Source organism: Anas platyrhynchos, chromosome 1 (genome assembly GCF_047663525.1).
Source record: "Anas platyrhynchos isolate ZD024472 breed Pekin duck chromosome 1, IASCAAS_PekinDuck_T2T, whole genome shotgun sequence".
In the NCBI taxonomy this organism is placed as follows: domain Eukaryota; kingdom Metazoa; phylum Chordata; class Aves; order Anseriformes; family Anatidae; genus Anas; species Anas platyrhynchos.
The window spans coordinates 144,988,060-145,011,091 of NC_092587.1; the positions used below are offsets into that span (position 1 = coordinate 144,988,060).

Here is a 23,032-nt window from a genome sequence, read left to right on the forward strand (position 1 = left end):
ATCTTGTTTCCTGGTACTAGTGAAAAAAAATAATTCAGGAAGAATAATGCTCAGAAACATTTATCATCTTGCTTTTAATAGATGAAAATAGTGCAGAGACATTAATGTAAAGAGCAAAGGATGAGGTCCTCACCATACCAATTGAGAGAAAGATATGTATGCACACACTTGGGATAGGGTTTCTGAATGTTGATCCTGTGGATACACAGTGGGCATATTCTGAGTTCAACACCAGAGTAAAGTGACTGTAGGTGCCATTAAACACGAGTTAAACTAACATGAGATCAGAAGCTGGCTGTAAAAATTTTAGTTCAGTCTCCACCCAGCTTCTAACATTGTGGTTGCAACTTCCCACCCACAGTGTTGGAGACTGTTTTCTAAAATTTCAGCCAGAAGGTTTAGGTAAGTCTTGGTTCCATAAAAGGACCTATTGGCAAGATGAAAGCATCGCAGACAGCATATTATGCTTCTGTGGTGGAGAATGGATTTCAAAGGAGTTTTTGAATGCTTATACACTGCTGGGCTTGTGGAAAAAAATAACACTGCAGAAGAGAAGCTATTATGTCTCTATAGGCAAGTATTCAAGGTAGTAAAGATAGCAGAATGTCAAGTAAGGACATGTACAAGAAAAAAAGTTGGAGAAAGTTTTCAAGCACACACACATGAGCTGCAAAAACAAGAAGGGGAAGTATTTGCTTCTGAATCACTCCTGTATTACCAAATATTGACTGCCACCAAGAATTTCTCACCTCTCTAAAATTCTGTTCAAAATTCCGAAGGCACAGACACTGCTCAAGTTTTTGCTGGTGCTTAATCCAAAACTCATCAAAGGCAGTCTCCGTTTCATGTAACTGAGCCAAAAGCCTTAAAAAAAAAAACAACAAAACAAACCTGTAAGAATGATGGTTACAACCTTCAAGGGACAATACAATCTTCCACATTAAACAAGAAGTCTCCCCAAAGCAATACTTTCCAGAAAAAATAAACTGGATACAGGAAACTTTTTTTGAGCATTGCACAGAATTGTTTTCTAGAATAACATTGATGTAAAACCGAAGTCCAACACAAACATTAAGTACTGAAAAACTGGCAAGTGCTGATCTGAAGGTAGCTGCTGCATATACTGCTTCTCAGCTCTGACCTGGGGACACAGAGCAAGCAAACATAAATAAAACCTACAAATACACATGGGCCAGGACTCCAAGGGACCAAAACTTTGAGCTATAATGAAGATTTTTGCCAAAATTTTGTATTGCTGTGACCAGCCAGCTGCCCTCACATTTCATTCCTCGGAGCAAGGCTCATAAAAAACCTGAAGGCCATTGCTTCTCTCCTGAGCAGAGATACTACTTCAATATCATACAGTTGTACATCAGTACAATAAAAGAACCTTCTTGAATTATAATTCAGATTGAAGAGCCTTAAGGAAATTGACCAGTCTTCTAATTGTGCATTTGACATTGTGGTATGCTACAGATTTATCTCCTTGGTGTACTTTGCTGTATTGAGACTACATCCAGGGAAGGCTGTAGGTCAGATTTTTAATGAACTTTATTCTTTAACAGCACAGAAATGAGCCCTGTATTTAAAAGTTAAACTCATTAGAAAATAGTCAGACATAAACAGTTTGTTCCAACTTCTGTCAGTTATCGTATTAAGTAGGAACATTTTGGATAAATTAGCAACCCCCACCCCAACCCTGATTATCCTTCAGATAGCTAATAGCTACAATGACCCGAAAAAGTGACTTCTGCCAAGCTTTGTCCATTGGAATTGACACTTACTTGGAAAGAAAAGTCAGTCCAAGTGTAACAGAACATAGAATGACAGACAAAAAAAGAATGCGAAATGCTGCCTTGGGGAAATGAGCTATGTTTTTATAACTTCGTTTAAATTTACATCTGTGCTATGATGATGATATAATGTCTTCAAAACTGGCAGTAATTTAAGGGGGAGTGGGAGAAACAAAGGAAAATAACAGCTATTACTTATATACCCAAAGGAAGCATATAGGAAGTTCGTGCATAGATACTTCAAAAGCAGAGCACTCCCTAATAGCCCGTTAAAGACTACTAACTACATTGATAAGATATTAACAATCTTAGAAGCTCCTTAAGGAAGGTTCAAAGAAAAAGAAGCCTTCCAATTCAATTCAAAAGGAATTAATGAAAGTGGACAAATCTACTGAAGAGACTGGGTATATATTATTCTGTCGTCTTCTGCTTTCCCTACAACAGCAAAATTTCCTTGGATTGTACTTCAGTCTTTGAAACAAAGCACCAATATTCTTTAAACTAAGGAAAACATGCTCGACTATATAGTCCAAGCCTGACAAAAAGGAACGCCCTCCCCCGACCCTCCCCAACCAACAAACAAAAAACAACAATAAAACCCCACAAAATCAAACACTGCTCTGTTGTGCATACTGAACCCCAAAACATGTTGCCCATTTCCTCACCTTCAGGATGACCCAGTAACGGGCATCGGGGGATTACTTTGCTAAAGACAGATCTGATAACAGAACAGTTGCTTCTGAAAGTACCTTTTATCTATTCACACTGCAATGTTTGTTTACTACCTAAGCATGCAGATAGAATTAATAGAGGCAGTTAAGGGTCAAAACCCCATAAAAGCAGCTTGTTCGGTATACCACTCTTCTCACCTTTCTACTGTAGTTTGATTGTCTAGCTGGTCTTGATTCAGTTTGTATTCAGGGTTCTCAGTAACTGGTTTTGTAATACTTCCAAGGACATCATCTCCCTGTTCTACTGCTAACCTTATATCCTCCTAAAAAATAAAACAAGAACAAATAAACAAACAGAAAATCACACTGAAGAATTCTGTAATCACTGGCTTTTTGATATTTTGTTTAAAGCAGACCCCACAAGGCAACAAACTGGCAAAAATACATTGTTTTAATCACAATAGAGCAAGCATCGTTTGATTAAAAGCAGCGTTTGACAATGAATAAAGACACTAGATGTTAAATGTCAGCTTTTTGTACGCTTGTGGGTCTTCAGACAATATTACACCGAGCTGAATTTTCTTGACACACAGCATTCTCATGTCTCCTTATGCTACAAATATCTCACAAACTTTAGATGTGCAGTTTTGAAACCCCCAAACAGTTTTAATTTAAGACGATTTCAAAGAATATTTGTCCGTTCCTCAAAAGGTTCTGTGCATTCAAATGCAATAAAATTTATTGTTGCAAAGAAAACTACAAATTAAACTCGCCTCTACATACACAATGATTTATATATAGAAACAAATTCCTACGCATTTGTACATAAGTACAAAAACTAGCCACAAGAACTGTCCTTTTTGAAAGTAATAAGAAGATTCTTAACTTCAAACCAAGAAAAACAATTTCAGTAAGATTTCAGTGTTTGACATAATCATTGTCAATTAACTTCAAATACCCTCCAGGTTTTCTATTAACATTGTTAGCCATACATTAAATCACAATTTAACTAGAACACAGCATCTTAACAAGATTTACATACCTTCATTTTGTCCTTCTTTTCTGTGTGTGTTGCAAGAAGGGAGCTGGTTGATTGCACATCGTTTGGTAGTTCTGTTTCAGCCAGCTCAGTCCCAAAGGACTGAAGAATCTGAGCTGTTTGCTTAACCTTTTGGGCGAAACCTTCTATAGCCTTTTGGAATAAAAACCATTAAAGATGTTTCATGCTCATCCCATGCACGTGTACAAACAGACACATACATACAATTTGTAAAACAAACCCGAGCAGATGAATTACAAGATTGAAAAATGGTCTAAGCATAATTTTGTAAGCAACAGATACCGTCACCATTAATTCCTTAATTGTATGTTTTCCTAGGCTTGTATCAGGTATATCTTCCTCATATTTTTATAATCTGGAGTTATTTTACAACTTGAGCTTTTTCTTTCTTGTAGCAAAAACAACAAACCTCAACACAACAATATACTGTAGTTCCTTCACTTCGAGCAGTCAGAAAACCACTCCCAAATTATTACTCATATTATTTCCCTAAGATGACTAAGTACCATTGGGAACATCTCAGAGCAAGTCAACTTGCATCACTTGGAATATGTCTTATAAATGACAGGGTATGAAACAGAAGGGCTGATTAAACTGAAAAGTTAAAACAACAACTAAGACTTACAGTGCGACGGGATAGCCATCTGTTATGGCAGTAATCCAGGGTGCCACCAAGATCTTCTGTTAATTGTGTTTTATCAATGTAACCCTGCAGTTCTGATACTGAGCCCAGCATTATGATCTGCAGCAGCAAATTAAAAAGCAAACACCATCAGTGGTCACAAGCCCCTTACCAAGGATTCTAAGCTATCCTTCAGCCTTTAATACAGAAATTTCAGTTTCATACCGAAGCAAGTGATGGAACTCTTTCCCTTTGGTATAAGAAGCAAGCAAACAAAAGATCTTAACACTTGTTTCAGCTGAAGATGATGTACATAACTGCAAATAAGCATGAGCACCAGGCTTAACAGCACATATTTAAAAAAATGAATTATATAACGTTGGTGACTCGAGATTATCATTACTATTTTTGAATCTTGGTAAACTGTATATGGCTATTTTCTAAGAGCAACAGCATCTCATTCATTTCTTGTTCATTTTCCTTGCTCTCCTGGGTCTGTGGGAGAAAACAGTAGTATCTTAGTGGATTTGGCACATAAGGACTGGTTCTAAAACAATAAATAAGAACCGTGGGGGAGTTATCTTGACTAGCTCTAACCCTGGCAATTTATATCTGATAACAGCCTCCCCACTTACTTGAATATCCTTAGTTTATATATTTTCAAAGTTTATTTTAAAATATAAACAGCATTAGCTAGAGTAAGTACTTTAACAGATCCCTGACAATAAAGTGGAAATAGGGGATTACTTACAGGTACTTTCATTTTAAACTCATCTTTGTGGAACTTGAAAGCAATGTCTGAGAGAGCTCGATGAAAAAATCCTGTTGGGCGCAGAACGAGGACTAGTTGCAAGTTCCCTGGGAAAGATGCCTGCAAAACAAGTTTAATCTGTTATTTTCTGGTGTCTCAGCTCAGAAAATATTTTTGAACAAGGAGAAGCCTCTGTTGAACCACAAACTAACTGTATCAAAGAGTTCCATAATGGGGTGACCAATTGTAAACCTAACAAGGCTCGCATAGAGAGCTTCATTCAAAGAGACATTTATGCATCTTTGGGAACAGGAATCTATTCTTCTGGAATCAAATTTTTCAGAGCTGGCTCATATCGCTCTCCAGTTAAGATTACATCATAGACAAGGAGGCTAATGAACAGAGATGGCTTAGTACTTTTTTTAACAGTACTTTCATGGTTACCTTATCTTTTCTTTAATAGAGCGTGCCAAGAGAAACCTCCATTATTATCTGAATATGTAAAAACAAATTTCTTGTTTGTGCATATACTGCCTTGCTAGTTGCCCACACAAACTATTGCCACCAAGACTGAATTTCTTAGGCAGTAGCTTAGAAGAAGTTAGCTTGCATTTTGCAGGCAAAAACCCACAACAATCCTCATCTGTTCTTTTCTCATCATCTTACAGCTTGTAGCCTAATGGATCTTCCCCAGTTCTAGAAATGATAAAGAGAACACAGAAGAGAGGGGAAAGAAAGCAAAGAAACTGCATTAAAATACCAAAAATTAACCTCTGCTGTGGCAGAAATTCACATACATAGCACTTAGCCATTCTTGAAATCACACAAGTCTTCTCCCCTATGCAACATTGAAAACTGTCGTATTTCTAGCAATTACAAAAAAAAAAAAAAAGGACAAAAAAAGACTGCCAAACAAAAACAAACATACAAACATACATTGACTCAAGAAGCTGCAATGCTATGGTCCATTTTGTGCCTAGTGAAATCGTTAGCAGCTGGATGGCTATAGACTGGTTTAATACACATTTTTCAGGCTTCCAAGTTTTTAGCATTGGAAATTATAAACTTTTAAAGAGGAAAATAGTTAAAAACTTTTCTGAAAGATTTCACAGATTCATTGTGGTTCCCAAGGTATTCAGAGATCTCAAATTGATTAGGATCCTTAAAAGACTTGTGCTTTACAATCTGCCTCCACTCAAATGATGGCCAAAGTTTTCTAGAAAGTCCAGTGATTCAGTCCCAGCGGAGTCTGTCAGAGGGCTGGGGATGGAATCCAGGTACACTTCTGTTCGCCCACACGAGCTTTCCATCCCTGCACTGCAAGCAATCTTTCTCTGTGGACTTATTAACTCACAGTTATGAAACAGAGGACAGACCTTTTATAGAAAATTCCTGACTCTATTCAGATGAAAAAAATTAAGAAAAACAGTAAACAAATGATCTAAGTTATTGTAACAAAGATGACCACAATTTAGGCAAGTGATTTAACTCATACTAAGAAACGCTGCAATAGACCATTTTTAAAAAAAATTAAACTCTCGAATAATATTTTTAGAATGATAATTTTATAGTCTATTCATTTAGACTTGCATCAATTTATTTTGTGCCTATAACAGTAGTATGCAGACTCTCACTGAGCTGTTTTTCAGCTCCGATTTCCAAAAAATGAAATTTATTCAGTGGTAATACCAGCGTTTCAGAATAAAAAGCTCCATGAAGAAACATCTTTTAGATTACACATTTTGAAAAAATAATAGGAATTTGCTTTGAGTTTAGTAGATACATCAGAAATATAGAAGTGTGAAATTGTGAAGTTTCAAAACACAACTTTAAACAGCAAACGCAAAATTTTAGTTACATGTGTGAGTGATGAATTTCTTCATTCTAACTTTAAATTCTCAGGTTTATACTTTTTGACTGTAGTCTAGACTTCAAAGCCACAATTTTATAGCAAATATTTTGACTGTTAATGATGCAAACAGCAGCAACCAACTGCAAAGCAAGAGTAAGCTTTTCTAATTTGTATATTAGCTTTTATGAAATACAGAGTTTAGTTGTACGACTAAATAAACTAGGGTCTTCTTGTTCATATACACACGTTACAATTACTCTCCATCTCAGTGTGCCTACCTAAACAATGCTGCTGAGATCACTGCAGTTGTGCACCACTCAGAATAGTTCCCATTAAAGACGTGAAGAGTTTCCTTTCTCTTTCAGCAAAAGCTGAAATTTTCAATTATTCTAACTTTGTCGACAATGCTGTTCTTGCCTCCCCTAGCCTGACTCCTATGTTTCCCACTTGGTTTTGTTTTTTCGACCAAATAAAAAGCAGTAATAAATGTTACTGACTGTTGAGCATGGCTAGGAGTCAAATCCACAAATCACTTTGTGAAACAACAACCAAAAAAGGGAGGATTGCCACAGTAAACAATGTTGGACGAGCACCAGCTATTCCCGTTTATCTGAGCTTATATCTTCACTGCCCAAATATCACTGCTTTCCTGTTCTTTGCACCCTTTCTCCCCTCCCAAAAGCTCTGGTGACTTCCAGAGACAATGATATGATGCAACAGACACTCCTGAGATGGATTTGAACTTCATCAACCTTCAACTTAAGCCTGAACAAGAGAGAACAAAAAAAACACCGTTCCAGTCCAGCATCAAGCTTGTTTGAAACCATTGTATCCTAAGCAGACACAGCAAACAATGACTTCTCAATGGCATTGCACCAAGCGTTACACACAGAAATAAATATTTATGTGCATTTAGCAGTGTTGTAAAATAAAGCGCCTTCGAGGATTGTTTTAGCAAAGTCACTGAATCTTGCTGCGTCCTCAAGAAGCCTGAAAACATTTTTTCCAAAAGCATCTTTCTTTACTGGACTAATTAACTGCTCCCCTGTTATCTTGTCACAACTATTGTACTTTAGCTTAATGCCTATGCAAAAGAGACCAGGGAAGCAAACAAACAGAAAAAAAACAAAACACTCCCAAACACTGTCATATTTTTAGTATCCTCTACTTAAATTAGCATAGTACCTATTCTATCCTAGCCTGGCCCATATATCCCTTTATCTTGCTTGCATCAGTGCTGGCACTTGTTTAATGCTTCGCAACACTTTGTGGGACTAACTTTGTTCATCTCTCTACATCACTTCCACATCCAGGCATGCAAGTGCTGATGCCAAAGATAAAGAAGATATAGACACATGTGATCATCAGACTTGAAATCAATCCAAACAGATTGGGAATTTACAAACAGCACAACTCCTAAAGCAAAACTTCCCAATACAGGAGATCTTTGCTGCCTTAAGACCACCCCAAACTGAAACATGCAAAGAACCTACACTCGCTGAGCAAAACAGGAGCTGCCTTAACAGTAAAATTTAGGTGCATATAATCTTGATCACCATTTTCCTTCTCAGAAAATTAATGATACATCATCTGCCTGTGGCACCAGCACTGACCCTGCTGGTAGAGGAGCTCCTACCAGGGAGCTGCTGAAGGCGCTCCGCCATCTTACCCCCAGCAGTCAGGTTGCACCAACGAGTGGGCAGATGGCACTTTTCAAGGAGGAATAATCTCACTGAATTGCATATTTTACCACAAAGTGGGGGCAGGCAGGCAGTGAAATAGGATGTGGTGCTACCAAAATCCTCCTTGGTTCTAGGGAAAAGCTGCCTGCGTGTAGGCCGAATGGCATGGTGGCCTGGGCCTACAGCCAGGTGTCAGTCACTGCAGCTTTCAGCAGCATACACCGGGGGGCAGCTTTTGGAAAGGACAACCAACACCTTTGAGTTTTCACATCTTGAGTTTCCTCCTGAGGTGCCTAGGGCTTATTTATTATCCAGAGGAATTACATACAGAGATACATACATTATTTTAACTGCATCTCTGTCGGTGAAGTTGCTGCTGTTCAATCCCACAGAGCAATTCACTTGCCTGCCTCAGTACTCAGGAACATTTTATACTCCTACACAGCAAAGGAAAACTGCTCAGATAAACAGCTAATCCAAGCCTCTTTCTCTTCCCCTTCCTAGGTAAACAGCCAGCTTTCAGAAATCTTATCTGAAAAGCGTGAGCCACCAAAGAGCTAATGCTTAACTCAGCTTCAGTTGTTCTGTCTTAAAATACATGGAACAGCGCTGTTTTGCACCTTATGAACTGCCTCAATATGCCCACATTACCAACCCTTGTGGTGGTGTTTTTCCTCTTCGCTCACTGGTATGCCATAAGCCACAAGACACTTCTTTCCAAAATACTTCTACTTCTGTGTATAAAGGAGCTAATAAGTAGGGGGAGAGTCGTTCCCCCCCCCCCCCCCCCTTTTTTTTTTTTTAAACTGTTTATTCCTGGTTAGAATGAAGGCTTTCACACAGGCTTCTCGTCAAGGAAGAATAAAAAAAAATTCATAAAAAGACCAGGTTGAACTCTAGTTTTAAAAACACTGAGCTGTTTTGCATTAGGTGATATTACTACTTGTGATATTATGACCCTGCTTTCAGAGTTTAAGTCTCTTCTCAAGTCTCTTTTCAGAGTTTAAGTCTCTACTCTCTTTTTTTTTTTGTATTAAAAACACATGTAATAAAAAAAAAAAAAAGCAGACTATACCAGGAGAACTGAAAACAAAATATGTTCAGGCACTTTCACAAAACATTCATTGCAATAAAGACAAAAGCATACAGCATCTCCAAATAACTGTTTTGCTTTATCATTTATTAGAACCACTCAGAACAACAGCTACACAATTCATACAAATAGTGTTATAGCATAATCATCCTGTCAAGAGTTTGTTTTGAACCTCAGAAAAAATGCCTTTGATAAGTAACTTGACTGGGGGCTGAAAGAATAACAGTTTTCTCAAACATAACCCATACAAACTGTTACTATCATTATAGTTTTCAGGACATGATGCAAAGAGCAAGCAAGATACTGGGCTAGCAGGAAATCCTGTCCATAACATAAAATAATGCCTTTGTTGACTATGGAGCATTGGTTATGAAATGTATCTATCCTACATCATCAGCTCCCTAAGAGACTCAACCTCTCTCTCCACAAACAAGGCCAAATAGCTCAACGTTGGATTACTGTAATTCACTGTTTCTCACCTTGGATGTCAAACCAACGATAAGACTCCAGATGGCACAAAAACAGGACTGTCTGGCTCCTGCAAGGTTTAGGCTGGTATTAGCACTTCAGTCTCTCCTTTGGCTTCTGGTCTTCTCCTGCCAGCTTAAGGTCTTGGCCCTAATCTTCAAAGCAATTAATGGGCTAGGCCTCTGTTACAGTGAGCACTGTGTTGTGAGTTTTGAGCAGCCAGAAAAACACTGTGCTCTGGACAATGCAGCCCAAAATAGAAAGCATGAAACCTGCACGCAGTGCATCCTTATGTTGAAGATAGCAAATCACAAAGCAAACTTCCACACCAGGCTGGATAAAGCCCAAGTCTTGTCACATTTAGAAAGGGCTGCAAACTTGCTCAACTGGATACCGCTTTCTCACTACCTGAGTGACCTTCATACCAACTGCTTCCTCAGGAGCTGCTGCCCACACAGATGTTACTCCCTAAACTGCATGTGTAAGGAAGTTTATTTCCTCTAGACTTTCAATCTGTGCCTGATGGATGGTTGTGAGCGAAACTTTTAATGATGCTGAATGTGCATTTTGTTTGTCCAAAGGGTTGAGCTCACACTTCAACCTTAAGATAGAGGAAGACAGTGAAGGCAGCACAACAACAGATGCAGACAAAATAAAGCCATAGTTTTTTGTTACCGTTTTTGTTTTAAGAAGCACACTGGAATATGAACAGAGCAGCATGAAACCCCAAAACACATTGATTAGTGTTGTGCTTTGCTCTTACTCTCTGAACTAAATAATGCTTTCTTGGGTCTGATAGTATTAGGAGAGAAAGAAGAAGGGTGGTAGGCTTGGGGAGGGTCATTTATGACCACATGAAAAGGAGATCTGTTTATCAGGCGTTTATCATTCACCCATCTGCAGATTGGACAATATGGAACCATTTTACCAGGTTACGTGACTCCTCCTCCTTACAGTCTCATTCAGAAGCTATGCCTTATTTCCACAGCAAGAGAAAGATTTTTCACATTAATTTCAGGTTGGAACAACAACAACAATTCTTTCTTCATTAGCTTTGTTTCAAAGCATACTTCCAACACCTACTAGTATTTACCAGTGTGTGTGTGATTCACGCACACACACATTTGTGTTTTATTTTATAGTCAAAACTCTTCACAAAACAAAAACACACACGAGTAAGAATTTTTGTTTAGCAGCTGCTCAGTGCTTACAAATATATTTTTTTAAAGTTGCTAGGATATCAGTGACAGACAGATGCTCTAGACAGGATAGTCCTGTTGGGCAATGCTCCAGCCACTGCACCCTCTGCTAGCATCTCTGATCAAAAGGGTCAGTTCCCTAGGGGTGATCAGAGAAAAATAAGGAAAGATGGCAGGGTAGATGTTGCAGGAGCTAGTACAAATGAGCCAACATCTTAAACTCTCTTCTCAAATACGGTGAGATTAATAACTTCACACACAGCAATAAGCTTAAGCAGTCAAATTTTCTAGAGATACCAGGTTTTCAGATATAAAGTGTTTTCTGAACAGCCCCAATCTCTTCTGGTGATCAAGCATCTGATTATCTGATGTATAGGATAGACAAACAAATAGAAGTTAAGCCTCTAGTTATCCTTGAGGCATTTAAAATAATTGTCAGCAAAACTCAGAGAAACCCTCATGACTTTGGCGCAAGCTTTGCGTTATGTTTTTTTTTTTTCTTTCTTTCTTTTTTTTAATGAATGGACAGCGGACACCTACTTAGAATCCACTTACAGCAAACACTATAGTAAAGATACAGTGGACAGTGGCAGATAAGGACTTGTCACTATATCTTTTTTTTGGAACGGGAGAGTAAAACTTCAAAAGCGTTAAAGGATGATGTGATTATTGTGAAACCCAACAGGAGTACTGCCACATGCATCCACAGATGAAATACACACCCAAAGCTGAGCAAGTTCAGTAAAAGAAGCAAATGTAGGAAAAGACAATTCACCTAATAGAATAATTAGGAATTCAGTTAGGAATAATGATTTATCTTTTAAATAAAGCTCACAAAAGAATGAGAAAAAAGAGAAGTGACCCATCATCAAAAGCACTGCAACCATCAATGCACTCTGCACTTAAGACCCTTCCTCCAGGCAAAAGCATTAGGCACCAACAGTTACTACAATTACAGTCAGGTTCTGCACACTGAGCTTCTAGGCAAAACAGTGCCCATTGGAGGAAAGCAATTCACAGACTCTAGAGATACAATCCTTTTTCTTTAATAACCCCAAAATAAGCTGTTCTTGGCTTGCTCTGTTGGAATCTGCTCAACGCTACATCTCAGAAATTCAAAGTCAGTTGCAAAAGTGAATTTTGATAATATTTCTGTATATTTTCAATGCTTTAACATCCCTAAAACATTTATCATGGGAAAAGTTGCTTTGTAGGTATAATACATCATTACAAATTCATTTACAGAAGTTATATAGTGGAAGTACCTTTAGTAGTAAGTACTAAGTAGGAAGTACCTTTACCTTAAAGTACCTTTAAATAAGCACCTTTTAACTTGCAATAAACAAACAATTCTTTGGTCAAAATGGGGCCAAACAAAAATTGAACTGATGTGATGAAGCTAGAATTTTGAAATGATGAAGCAATAAAAAGAAAATCTTACAGCTCTGTCAGCACTTACTGGAAAGATTATAAATACTAACGATTCATGCCAGGCCAAAAAGAAAAAAAAAAAAAAAAAGCAGTATTACAACCACTTGAGCACTTGATAAATACAAAGGTGTTTTCCTACTTATGGAAGAAAAACAACTTTAAGATTTAGTTTTATATTCAAAAATAGTTATTAAAATGGAGATTGAAAGTAGCAGTGTGAGGTTATAGATTGATGGAGGAGTGTATTTGAGGTATTTTGGCTTAAAGGTAACCCTTGTTTTTATTCAAACATCACAAGACCATCTTTTAATCTTTTAAACCTGATTTTCTTGGACAAGAGGTAAACTAAATCAGGTCCCAAATTCTCAGCCAGTGAGAAGCAGATCCGAAGCTCAGCAAGATGCACAGGCAGCCCACGCAAGGACCAGCTCCCACCTGGGAGAGCCATACACTGCGCACAAGCGCGTGCTCTCCAGGTGCCCTCTCAGGCTGATGTTATGAGCTGCAAACTGCATTAAAAGCATGACAAGGACACGCGATGCTTGGCCCCACTCAGGTGGGACACAAAAGAACTGCATACTTTGTGTGTCATAAACCAGCTAACGTTTTGCTGAAGAAAAAGCTCTTGCTGCTTTTCTATTTATAAGAGGAAGGTTGAACATGGGAAAGCTTTTTAAGGAGTTAATGTTAAACAGTACTCACTGTTATCCGCAGTATGGAAGCTTTCACAGAGGTCCATTTGTCCTGTCTGCGGTCTATGACAAGGATAAATCCAATCCCAGCATCTCGCAAACTAAGTTTGGAGGAGGAAAGAAGAAAAAAAAAAGTTCAGTTAAAAATACAAATGAAAATCCTCTGGTTCGCTCATTCCAAAAAGCAGAGTTATAAGCTAGTTAAAAGAAAAAAAAAAAAAAAAGGCAGCTTGACCCTTTTGTGCAGAATCTTCTTTATTTAAGGTATTTAGATGAACATATACTACACACCATTGGAAAGATGCAGCAGTCCCAACAATGTCCCACAGGGCTTCAAACCATATTCAAATCATGAATTGTTCTTTTTCCATGAAAGGTAGTTTTCACATGTCTTGTGCAGATATTATTTCAGATGAAAACAACACCCTTTGGTTCTCCATTGTTTTGGTGCCGATATAATCCCTGCTTCATGCTGTTTTCAACAACAAAGTCATTTTCCTTTTGCATCTGCTTTCAGCCTTCTCTTTGGCTTGTCTTCCTCCTTACTAATATTTAAAATCCTTTAAAAACGCAGGGCTTTCTGATCATTCCACGATATGGCTCTGTGCATCTGAAATGCTCTCTTGCTTCCAGGCTACAAACTTGATTTCAGGTACATTTTGACATTCACCAAAGCAAGAAATCCCTGTGGCGTTTAAAAACTCAAAGTCACAGATCCTAAAAACGAGATAAGCTGCCCTTCTCTGAAATGGAAACATCTGTGAGAGAGAGCACTCAAATCCTGGCGTACGGGTGACCTTTCTTGCTCGCCTGTGCTCAGCTGCATGTGCTACCGAGTACAAATAAAGGGATCTGCTCCTGTTTTGTAATTTCCCATCTAAGCCAATTGTGTAATGCCAGCAGCAGACCTTGCCGGCCAATCGCAATCAAAACGAAAACGACAGGCAAATACAAGGCAGACAGACCTGACTTTGTTTTTTTCTTGTAGATTTTGTTGTATTTAGTCTCTCTGCTGCACTTTGATTGCAGATATTAATTTTATGGCAAGGCCTGCCGGCTCTGCTGTGTGAAGTTCTGGGAAATATTATGTATTGATTTGTCATCATTGTACCTTAAAAATATAAAATAAAATCAACACAACACAATTTTAGGATCCTGTATTCGAAACTGCTGAATCATACGAAAGTACCTGCTTTGCTTTATAGGATCGTGCTGATAGCATAATAACAGGGGGATGTCAAGGAGAATGAAAATTACAAGCATCCGGATGTGGCATCTAAAGCTGATCTTTAAAACTGCAAATTTAAACATGACTTACAGTCCATCTCCTCTCCTTTAAGAGCTGTACATCTCTCAGGTTTACAGACCAGATATTTAGGGAAAAAAATAATCAGAAGTGCAAAGAAACGCCAACACTTCCTTTCAAAAGCAGAAAATAAGTCATTTTAACACAGGAATATTTGAAAAGCCACCCTCCTCACTGCCCACGTTCAGTGCATGTTACTTAACTCTTGCCTCCGGGTTAGGACAACACTGATAAACAACATCCGAGTGCTTGCCTTGTAAGCCTGAATAATGCTTGCAGACAAACGGGGCATTATATTAGGGATATGCTTACCACTACAGTAAATTTCCATGATTTACTAAAGCCTCCCTTCTTCCTTCTCTTTCTTGATTTGAAGGGCAAGAGGAAGAAAAGGATCTAGATTGCTTTTAAGCATTTTCGCGTACCCCATTACAACTTCCCACCATTTTAATGTTCAGTCACTGAGCAAAATAAAATGCTAATAGCAACCACCTTCCACAATTACCAGGTAACAAACCAAACTCCTCGGGTCAAACAGCTCAACGTGAATGAGTGGAGTCCCAAAGGTGCTGTGACTTTTCCCAAACAGTTTGTGTTTGGAAGTTTTAAGACTCTAGAAGAGCTGTTTCCCATAATCAGTGGAAGTCCCCAAGAGCCCTGCAATTTCTGCATACTTCCTCAGCGCAAAGCACAATCTCAGATCCCGCAGAACAATACAAGGTCTGCATCACATTTCCAGAACCTACTGACATTGTTGTATAACAGGAATAAAATTAAAGCCTCCAACAGAACAATCAGACTTCTTTTCAGGGCACAGGGAAGGACAGGCTCAGCTGGGGGCCTGGAAAAGATCCGGACACCAGATCCACGCTGAGTGTTCATCACCTGCCTCAGCACCTGACATTCGGCAGAGCCTAATATCAAAGACAAGTGTTACTGAAGTGGAAGAGCTGACAAAGGAAAACACATCTCCAAGATAGCCCGAAAGGTGTCCTTAGCCAGCCTTTTTTTTGATTCAGAAGAAGGCTCCTTTCCAGGCTCAGAAATAAAAGCCACCATTTCCCAGTGCTGGCTAGAAGAGACTCAGCGGCAAAGTCTTGAGCACCTGACTTCAAGCCATTAACACTCTTGCCAGGTTGCCTAAAAATATTAAATGCTTTGTTCTGAACCTTTTACTGAGTTTTATGTTGCTCAGAAATACATAATCTGTCAACTCCTAAGTCAAAATTTGACCCTCCTTGCCCCCAAAGTCGTTAACATGTCGTACAGCAGGATGTGAGACAGGAGAGCATGGAGAAAAACGTAAGAGGAAAAGGAGAACTCCAACTTGTTACCAGGAAAATATCAGGAAGGTAACACAACAGTTCCCCCCTCACATTCAGCTGTTCCTAGGTTTATGTTTATTACTTCAGGTGCTCTGAAGGAAAGGGACTTTGAAACAGTCACTGTGGGAAAAAGATCTGTTATCCTGACGGCAGCACCTCGTCGCGAAGGGCTGGCGACTGAGTCTGCGATCCAGCTCCGGCAAGTGGTAGGCAGGAAGCAACAAACCAAACCGAGACGTTGTGTACGACAGAGCTGGGAACACTAGGAAGACAACAAAGCCGAGAACACGGTGAAGACAACAAGGCTACGTATTCAAGAACAAGTAAACACTGGAAACAGGTCTGTTTGCCAGTGCGGCCTTGCTCAACTTCCCTCTCTTCCCAGCACCCACACCTGCGCACGCAGTTACCAGACAATTCCCAAGCCCCCCCGTTTTGTGATGAATGGTACTCATCACAAAACATACAGGCCATAAATTTTGATTTGACCAGCTACCGTGAATCCATGATCTGTGATTCAGGCAGATTTTTCTGAAGGTGTTTTCTTGCCACAAAGGCCCTCACTCTCCTAAGTGTCAAGTCCCCGACCCAAGGATGGAGACACTTGAGCTGCTCAAACAAAGGGCTGTTTCAGCCTTTGAAAGCACGGCAAACTGTTCCCTTGCCCCTCGGGAACAACCTGATGTGTGGCCAAAAATTAAAACAAAAAACCTCAGGTGAGGCATCAGGAATGGAAAGAAAATTTGGCAGCATTATAAATGACTGGAAGTCAAGCCTTACAGTGAGAAACAGCAGGCGAGCCTAGCAGAAGCACCTGCCTGTTAAGGCTCCTTGACATTTCCCTTACCACCTCTGTTTTTTTATTGTAAATGCATTAACTTGTATCCGGTGTACTTTCTGAAAGATAAATTATAAGCTTGTAACTCCAATTTAGTTGTTTCCTTCCTCTGTTTCCCTCCTAACACAAGAAATACATCACGAGTTCAGCTCTGTTCTTCTGTTTACTCACCAGCACAAAGAACAGAACATTTTTAGAAAGGCAGAGAAACCACCCCGGCTCTGCAGGGAATACATCCAGCAAGCTCACAAAGGTCAAGCCAGAAAGGTAGAAAGCAGGGCAAGGGGAGTAGGGGCCGCAGACGACAGATAATGGGAAAAAAAAACGCAGCACAGGGTAGACTTTCTGCTCAGTTCCCTCCCTCCACCCTGGTGAACCAGTGCAACACCATCTGGGGATGGTGAGAAAATGAGGCTAAAACACCTGCCCAACAAGCACCAGCTTTTCCATGTAGAGCAGGACCTGAATTTTCCATCTAGTGACTCCTCAGCTTCGGATTACGGGGACATCTCCCTTGCTGTGTAGTTTGCAAGACTTGTGATCTCATGCACCTGGGGGAAAGGGTGGGAGAGCTTACAGTACATGGGATTGCAGAAAGGAACTTCCCTCTGGGGTATGTGGAAGCAATTACATAGTCGCCATCTGAAAGATCCCTGCATTTCTCCGAGGTATGGGTGGTGACAACTGCTACACAAATAAGTTCCTAGTGCTTTTTACACTGCTGTATGAAAACTGCTTGCAATCGTTGCTTTCTCTTACCGAGAAAACAAAGCAAATCTTCAGGTTTGTCACAGTGGCTTGAAAATATCAAGTCTGAGGATGTTTGAAATGCAGGGCAACATCTCAGGTTAAGCAATTCCAGTTTAATACAAATTAATTTCAGTCTTAAAGTCTATTAAACCGTTGGCTTACATTATCCTCAGGATCATTCCCTACCTTGACTACATCTGCCTACACACACAGAAGGACTAGGAATTCTTGCTTTCAGTGGCTGAACAGCAATTCCAGCAGGAGGACTTCAGTAGTATTCTGCGAAGAATTAATGTATCATCTACACCAAGGCAGAGACTGCAGCAAACCGCAGGCAGGTCACCGCATTATAAGCGGTCTACAGATCCCTAATACCTCAGCTCTTAAAGCTTACTCACTCTGTAGCTCATCACTAATCATTTATAAGAATCAGTGATATGCAGACATGGCTTGAAGAGATGTAGGTGCTCTTCAAGCTGCTCACAAATCCTTCTAGTATACAACACGTAGGCCTGTGTAGGAAGCACCATGGAACTGGCCCATCATCAACCATCCTACTGGACCACAAAAAGGGCAAACATACAAGACATGGTGACAGATCATCTCAGGAATGGTACCCACCACCCTGTCCATATAGCAGCTACCTTTAGACATGAGCATGCCATGAGAAAGGTTGTGTGGACCAGCTCTATAAAAAATAAATCTACATTTTAATTCTCAAAAGGTAGACTTGTGTCTAGCGCAGAAAAAGACAAGTTGGAGCTCAAACAGGTTAATCATATGAAAAGCAGACAATCCCACAGCCTGAGCACTTTCAGTATCAAGTGTTCCCATCATGCCCCTATTGATGAAAATCCTCCCTCCTCCCAGCAGCTACCCCTGTGAAGGCAGAGTGGTATCACCCTATATATATATATCATCCTATAGGTTAGGGTAATTAAGAACAGCATTCCCTGTGACTTCATTTAGGAACAGGCTGTAGAAAACCAGACAACACTACCAAGGTTATCATTTCCCAGGAGAGATTTTGCATCCTACATTTTAAGATGTGTTTCAATAGATTGAACCTCAGCCACTTCAAAGACTACTTCCCATCTCTGCTGCCACTGCAAAGGATGTCTTCTAAGGGAAGTGAGGGAGCGAGGGCAAGAACTCTTTCTTAATCCTAAGTGTTTCACAGATTCAGAAAAATGAAAACATCAATGCCTTGGCAAGGAATGAAAGCAGAGACTTGCCTTCTCCTTAATGGCTTTTATAGGCTCTAGAATACAGTCAGATAATAAAGTGAATAATGTGGTATTAATAAACCGATCCTTGCTACAGCAGTTATGAAAAATACAATCAGTCAAGCCCCATGGTGACAGGAACTCTAAGGTTGTTTTCACGTTAGCTGTTTTCATACAGGTTTTGCATCAAAATGATGAGCAACAACAACTCCCCCAGTATAGTCTTGTCCCATGTCTCCCATCCTTATGCCCTTTATACAGGAAAACCAAGACTTCTACTTTTTAGTTTTCACATATACTTATACTTGATCTAATCTTTGTATTTTGATCTTTGACAGCTTCTGCCTATCCAAAGTGAGACTGAGATTAATGACTTCTTACCCTTGGTAACCACAACGCTTAAGGAAAATAAAATGGTCTTGTGCTTTCTTGAGTGCATGATGGAAACAGGAGGCGATATCGTGCTCCACAAAGCCCCAGTTTGAAAGCTTCAGATATCACAGGCTTTTATAGCTCATAATACCCAGCCTCACTGCAGAAGGCACACAACGAAATCAATTTAGAGATTGCAGGAACTGAAATAAAACTATAAACCAGGCATTGTTTGAGCTCTACACTGGACAATGAACTTGCTGGTTTCAATTGGTAAGGGAGCCTGTAGGTTTTAACACAGTATCTAAGCTGAATATTGCTTTGTAATGCTGCTGCTATTTCAGATGTTTTCTAAAACCCTGCACTTAAATTAGTGCTTAAAAGCATTCAGTTGAAAAATAGCCTGGAAAATAAAAAAGCATTATAATCCTTTATAATGACAACATTACAAATGATACTCCTTCATAAATGCACAAATCACACTTACAAAAATGAACAGACCACATTTACACACCTAAGACAAGTTGGAAGTGTTTTGAAAGCCAGAAGGTAAGATCTTCCAACTAATTATACATGCTCTAAATTATCAAGCTTTAACATTGCATTTGCTGTTTTTATGACAGAAAATTTGAGGTTTGCATTGTTATCAAAACATCAGTGGCAAAGAAAAAAAATCTGCCAAGAAAATAAATAGAATGAAAGCATATTCCCAGAAGATGGCTGTACATGCAATTGCATGATGCTGTTATGACATTTAATTGTTTTGACAGAAAATGGCATTTTGGTGCCAAATTCTGCCACAGATGTATGACTGCACACATCCGAGAACAGAGCTGTTCCTAACACGCATAACGTTTATGAACATAACGTTTCTGAACACTCAAGTAAAGCTCTTTGGCTATCTAGCAGACCTCCTGAGCTCCCAAAGCAAACTGGCCTGACATTTCAGCTCCGATTCACACCGTGGGCCTGACATCTCAGTTTGGATTCCCCCAGGAACCACCTCCTGTTGAGGTGTATAACCAGTCTATCAGATAACACTTCTTAATCCAGTAACATTTACGAGGGGAAACAAACAATCAAACACAAGCCAAACCAAAACCATAGAAACAATGAAGAGTGCCCCATTTTGTTACATATATGGGGCAAAATTGGTACACAGTGATGGCTTCTGCATAATTTTAGATGGAATTTCTAACATTTCTATCCTTGTTTTTTTTTAACCCATATCTCTTCAGCTGAAAATGCTGAAGAAATCAGATTGTGCAGGAAGCAGAGTTGAGGACATGTCCATTGCTTCTCGTCTCCTTGGAAAACCATCCCCAGAGCACAGCCTCCACGAACAGGCTCAGCCCAAGCTTCCTGAGATGCCAAGTTTGCTGTGCAAGTCACTGCTCTGCAGCTTTATTTCTCTGTAGCCAGATCTCTGGAATTTGGACAAAATTTGCCATCTCGTCATTACTGTGTTTAACTAGTGGATTCCTGGACAGTGCTTTGACAACAGGCTACTGGTCTAGAAATATTTGTTATTTTGGATTATTTGGATTACTTTGGATTCATTTTTGGATGTTTTGGGCCATTTCATAGAGAGCTGAAGGCCTTTCAACTGTAGAAGGAAAAATATACACAACCCAAATTTAGACTGACAATTGTTCATAAAAAAAAGTGACAGGAAAGAAGGAATTCCAGCAAAAGAAATGAAAAATGAAGCACTCAGGAGTGCTGCTATCCAAGGGCAGCCTCTAGTGGTCTGTCCAAAATCACTGAAATACCAAGCAAAAATGTTTATATATAAAGCTCCTGGCAGTACCAGCTGCATTTCAGCCAACATGGGGTGTTGTAACACATGAACATAACGTTTGGATTGTAACACCCCATGACACGTTTGGTGTTGTAACACCCCATGACAGGAATATAACCTAACCTGTAAGCAAGGAGACAGCATTTCTCATTGATTCTTACATTTAAAATCCTATTTAAAAAATAAAAAACTGCCTTCCCCAAAACAACCAAACAAAAAAGCACAACTAAATAGCTATAAATACAACAACATGCATACTATACTGCTCTCATTTTCATTTCACAATAGAAATTTTGGAATTAATGAATTTTTAACTGTGCACTCATGTCACAGCATTTGGACTTTCCTTCTCCCCTTCCCAGTTACCTCTAAATCTTATCCAGAACACCACTGATGAAATTCTTATCAGTTGTTTTTCCTATTATGCTTACTTTTGGTCTCAGCTGTTGCTAGTTCATGCCTCAGGAATATCTTGAAATATTCATACCATTTTTCATCTTGGCTCAGAATTGGTCAATCACCAGATACACAAAATTGAACTTCAGGATCTCACGGCAAGCCGGCAGTATATATGAAAAGAAGAATTGAGATGCATGTTGGGTTATGAGGTGGCATGAATAAATAATAAGAAAAACATGTTAGGCAAATGGTTGTAGTTTGCTCATGAGGCAGAGGAGACCAGCAGAATCACAGAGCCTGGAACAGGAAAACAATGAAAATGCTTTTGGGAACTTTGTAAGCATAGACAAGATAATTGGGCATCAGTCTGTGTCAGCAAGAGAGACCATAGCTTATTTATTTTCAAGTATTTGCACTGATTTATATAGCACACACAACCACAGTTCTCTTTGCCTCCCCGCTCAGCTTCAGATACGGGGGTGCCGATCTTCTCCATTTTCTCCTACTCTAAACACCTCATAACACACTTGCACTTCCATGCTGATTCCTCCTTAAAATAAATAAATAAATAATCAAACATTTGCTGATTGGAGCACAGTAAGGCTGGCTATATTCCATCGTATATGCTGACATCCTTTCTGCTCCAAAAAACGTATGCTGTCGGTGGGGGGAGATGAGGGAATATAGCCAATGTCAGAATAAGAACTGAAGCATCCAGGCATCATCTTCCACCTCCCCTTGTATCACGCACACTGATTTCCTTTCCATCAGCCCTTTTGTACAGTAACTTAGCAAGTTTTACACCACTGAGGAATTACACGTGCTAAAATCAGCGTGGCTTAGATGCTTTTCTGCAGGTAAAAGAAATAATCATTAAAAGAAAAAAGTCACTGCTTAGCAGACCCTCTTTTAGGGTGTGAAGTTCACTATTAAAAGTATTTTTAGGGAAGAACTTTTATTTTCTGAATGGAAGATTCAGTCTAATTTCTTCTGGCCACACCGAAATGCTTTTGTAAGGACTGGAGACAGACCATTTTGAGGACTCATTTAAACTTAACTACAGATGGCTGAAGTAGGCCACGTTATCCTTGAGGGACAATTAAGGATAAATAGGTCAGTAAAGGCGAAAGGGCTCCACGTTGGTTGAGCTTAAGTAAATATGAACAACAGAAAGCCTGAGTGCTCCCAGCTTTAGAACAATCAAGCCTGATCCCATAAAAGCATTTTTACACCAATTCAGAACTATGATGTAGGAATTAAACATATTTCCAGTGCACTTCAACAACCACTAATGCCATTGCATGAAGTACTGACACACATTTTCTGGAAGGCTGCATGCTGTGTTTTAGGAAGGTGAGTTTATACTTAAATAGGGTGTTAAATTCTCTGTAGTTGAGATTGGACTTAATGAAAGCTCCAGCGTGACGTCCAGCATTTTACTAATTAACTTCCTCAATTTTACGTTGTCTCCTTACAAGAGGAAATTTACCACTGGATAACATGTGTCATGCAAGTGGGATTTAAAGAATCCCTTCAACAGGGATGAACCTTAAAACAAGTTTAATATATTCACAAGGTGGACATCAGAACAACCATAAGTTGCCCCAAACCCAGGAAAAATTCAGACCAAGTAACACATTGAGCTTTGACCCAATGCTGTCAAACAATGTAACTGACACAAAAGCTCTCGACCACACCACT

The 23,032-nt window shown here is 39.3% G+C and overlaps 1 protein-coding gene across 16 annotated transcripts in view; it reads right to left on the bottom strand.

Moving 5' to 3' along the window:
* The window catches only part of MCF2L (MCF.2 cell line derived transforming sequence like), a 152,005-nt gene that overhangs the window by 26,013 nt on the left and 102,960 nt on the right, over window positions 1–23,032 (bottom strand). For 15 of the 16 annotated variants that reach the window (XR_011806080.1, XR_011806079.1, XM_038173320.2 and 12 more), the window contains 6 exons: window positions 13,325–13,415; window positions 4,898–5,017; window positions 4,150–4,266; window positions 3,507–3,656; window positions 2,663–2,787; window positions 750–864 (listed from right to left, as the gene is read on the bottom strand). Coding sequence is in view for 14 of the 16 variants with exons in the window: in XM_038173320.2 (XP_038029248.1) it covers window positions 750–864; window positions 2,663–2,787; window positions 3,507–3,656; window positions 4,150–4,266; window positions 4,898–5,017; window positions 13,325–13,415 (718 nt within the window). In the remaining 2 variants the exon portion in view is untranslated. Of the gene's footprint in view, window positions 1–749; window positions 865–2,662; window positions 2,788–3,506; window positions 3,657–4,149; window positions 4,267–4,897; window positions 5,018–13,324; window positions 13,416–13,605; window positions 14,170–23,032 lie in introns of those variants that run through there. The other variant, XM_038173329.2, reaches the window with a different exon arrangement.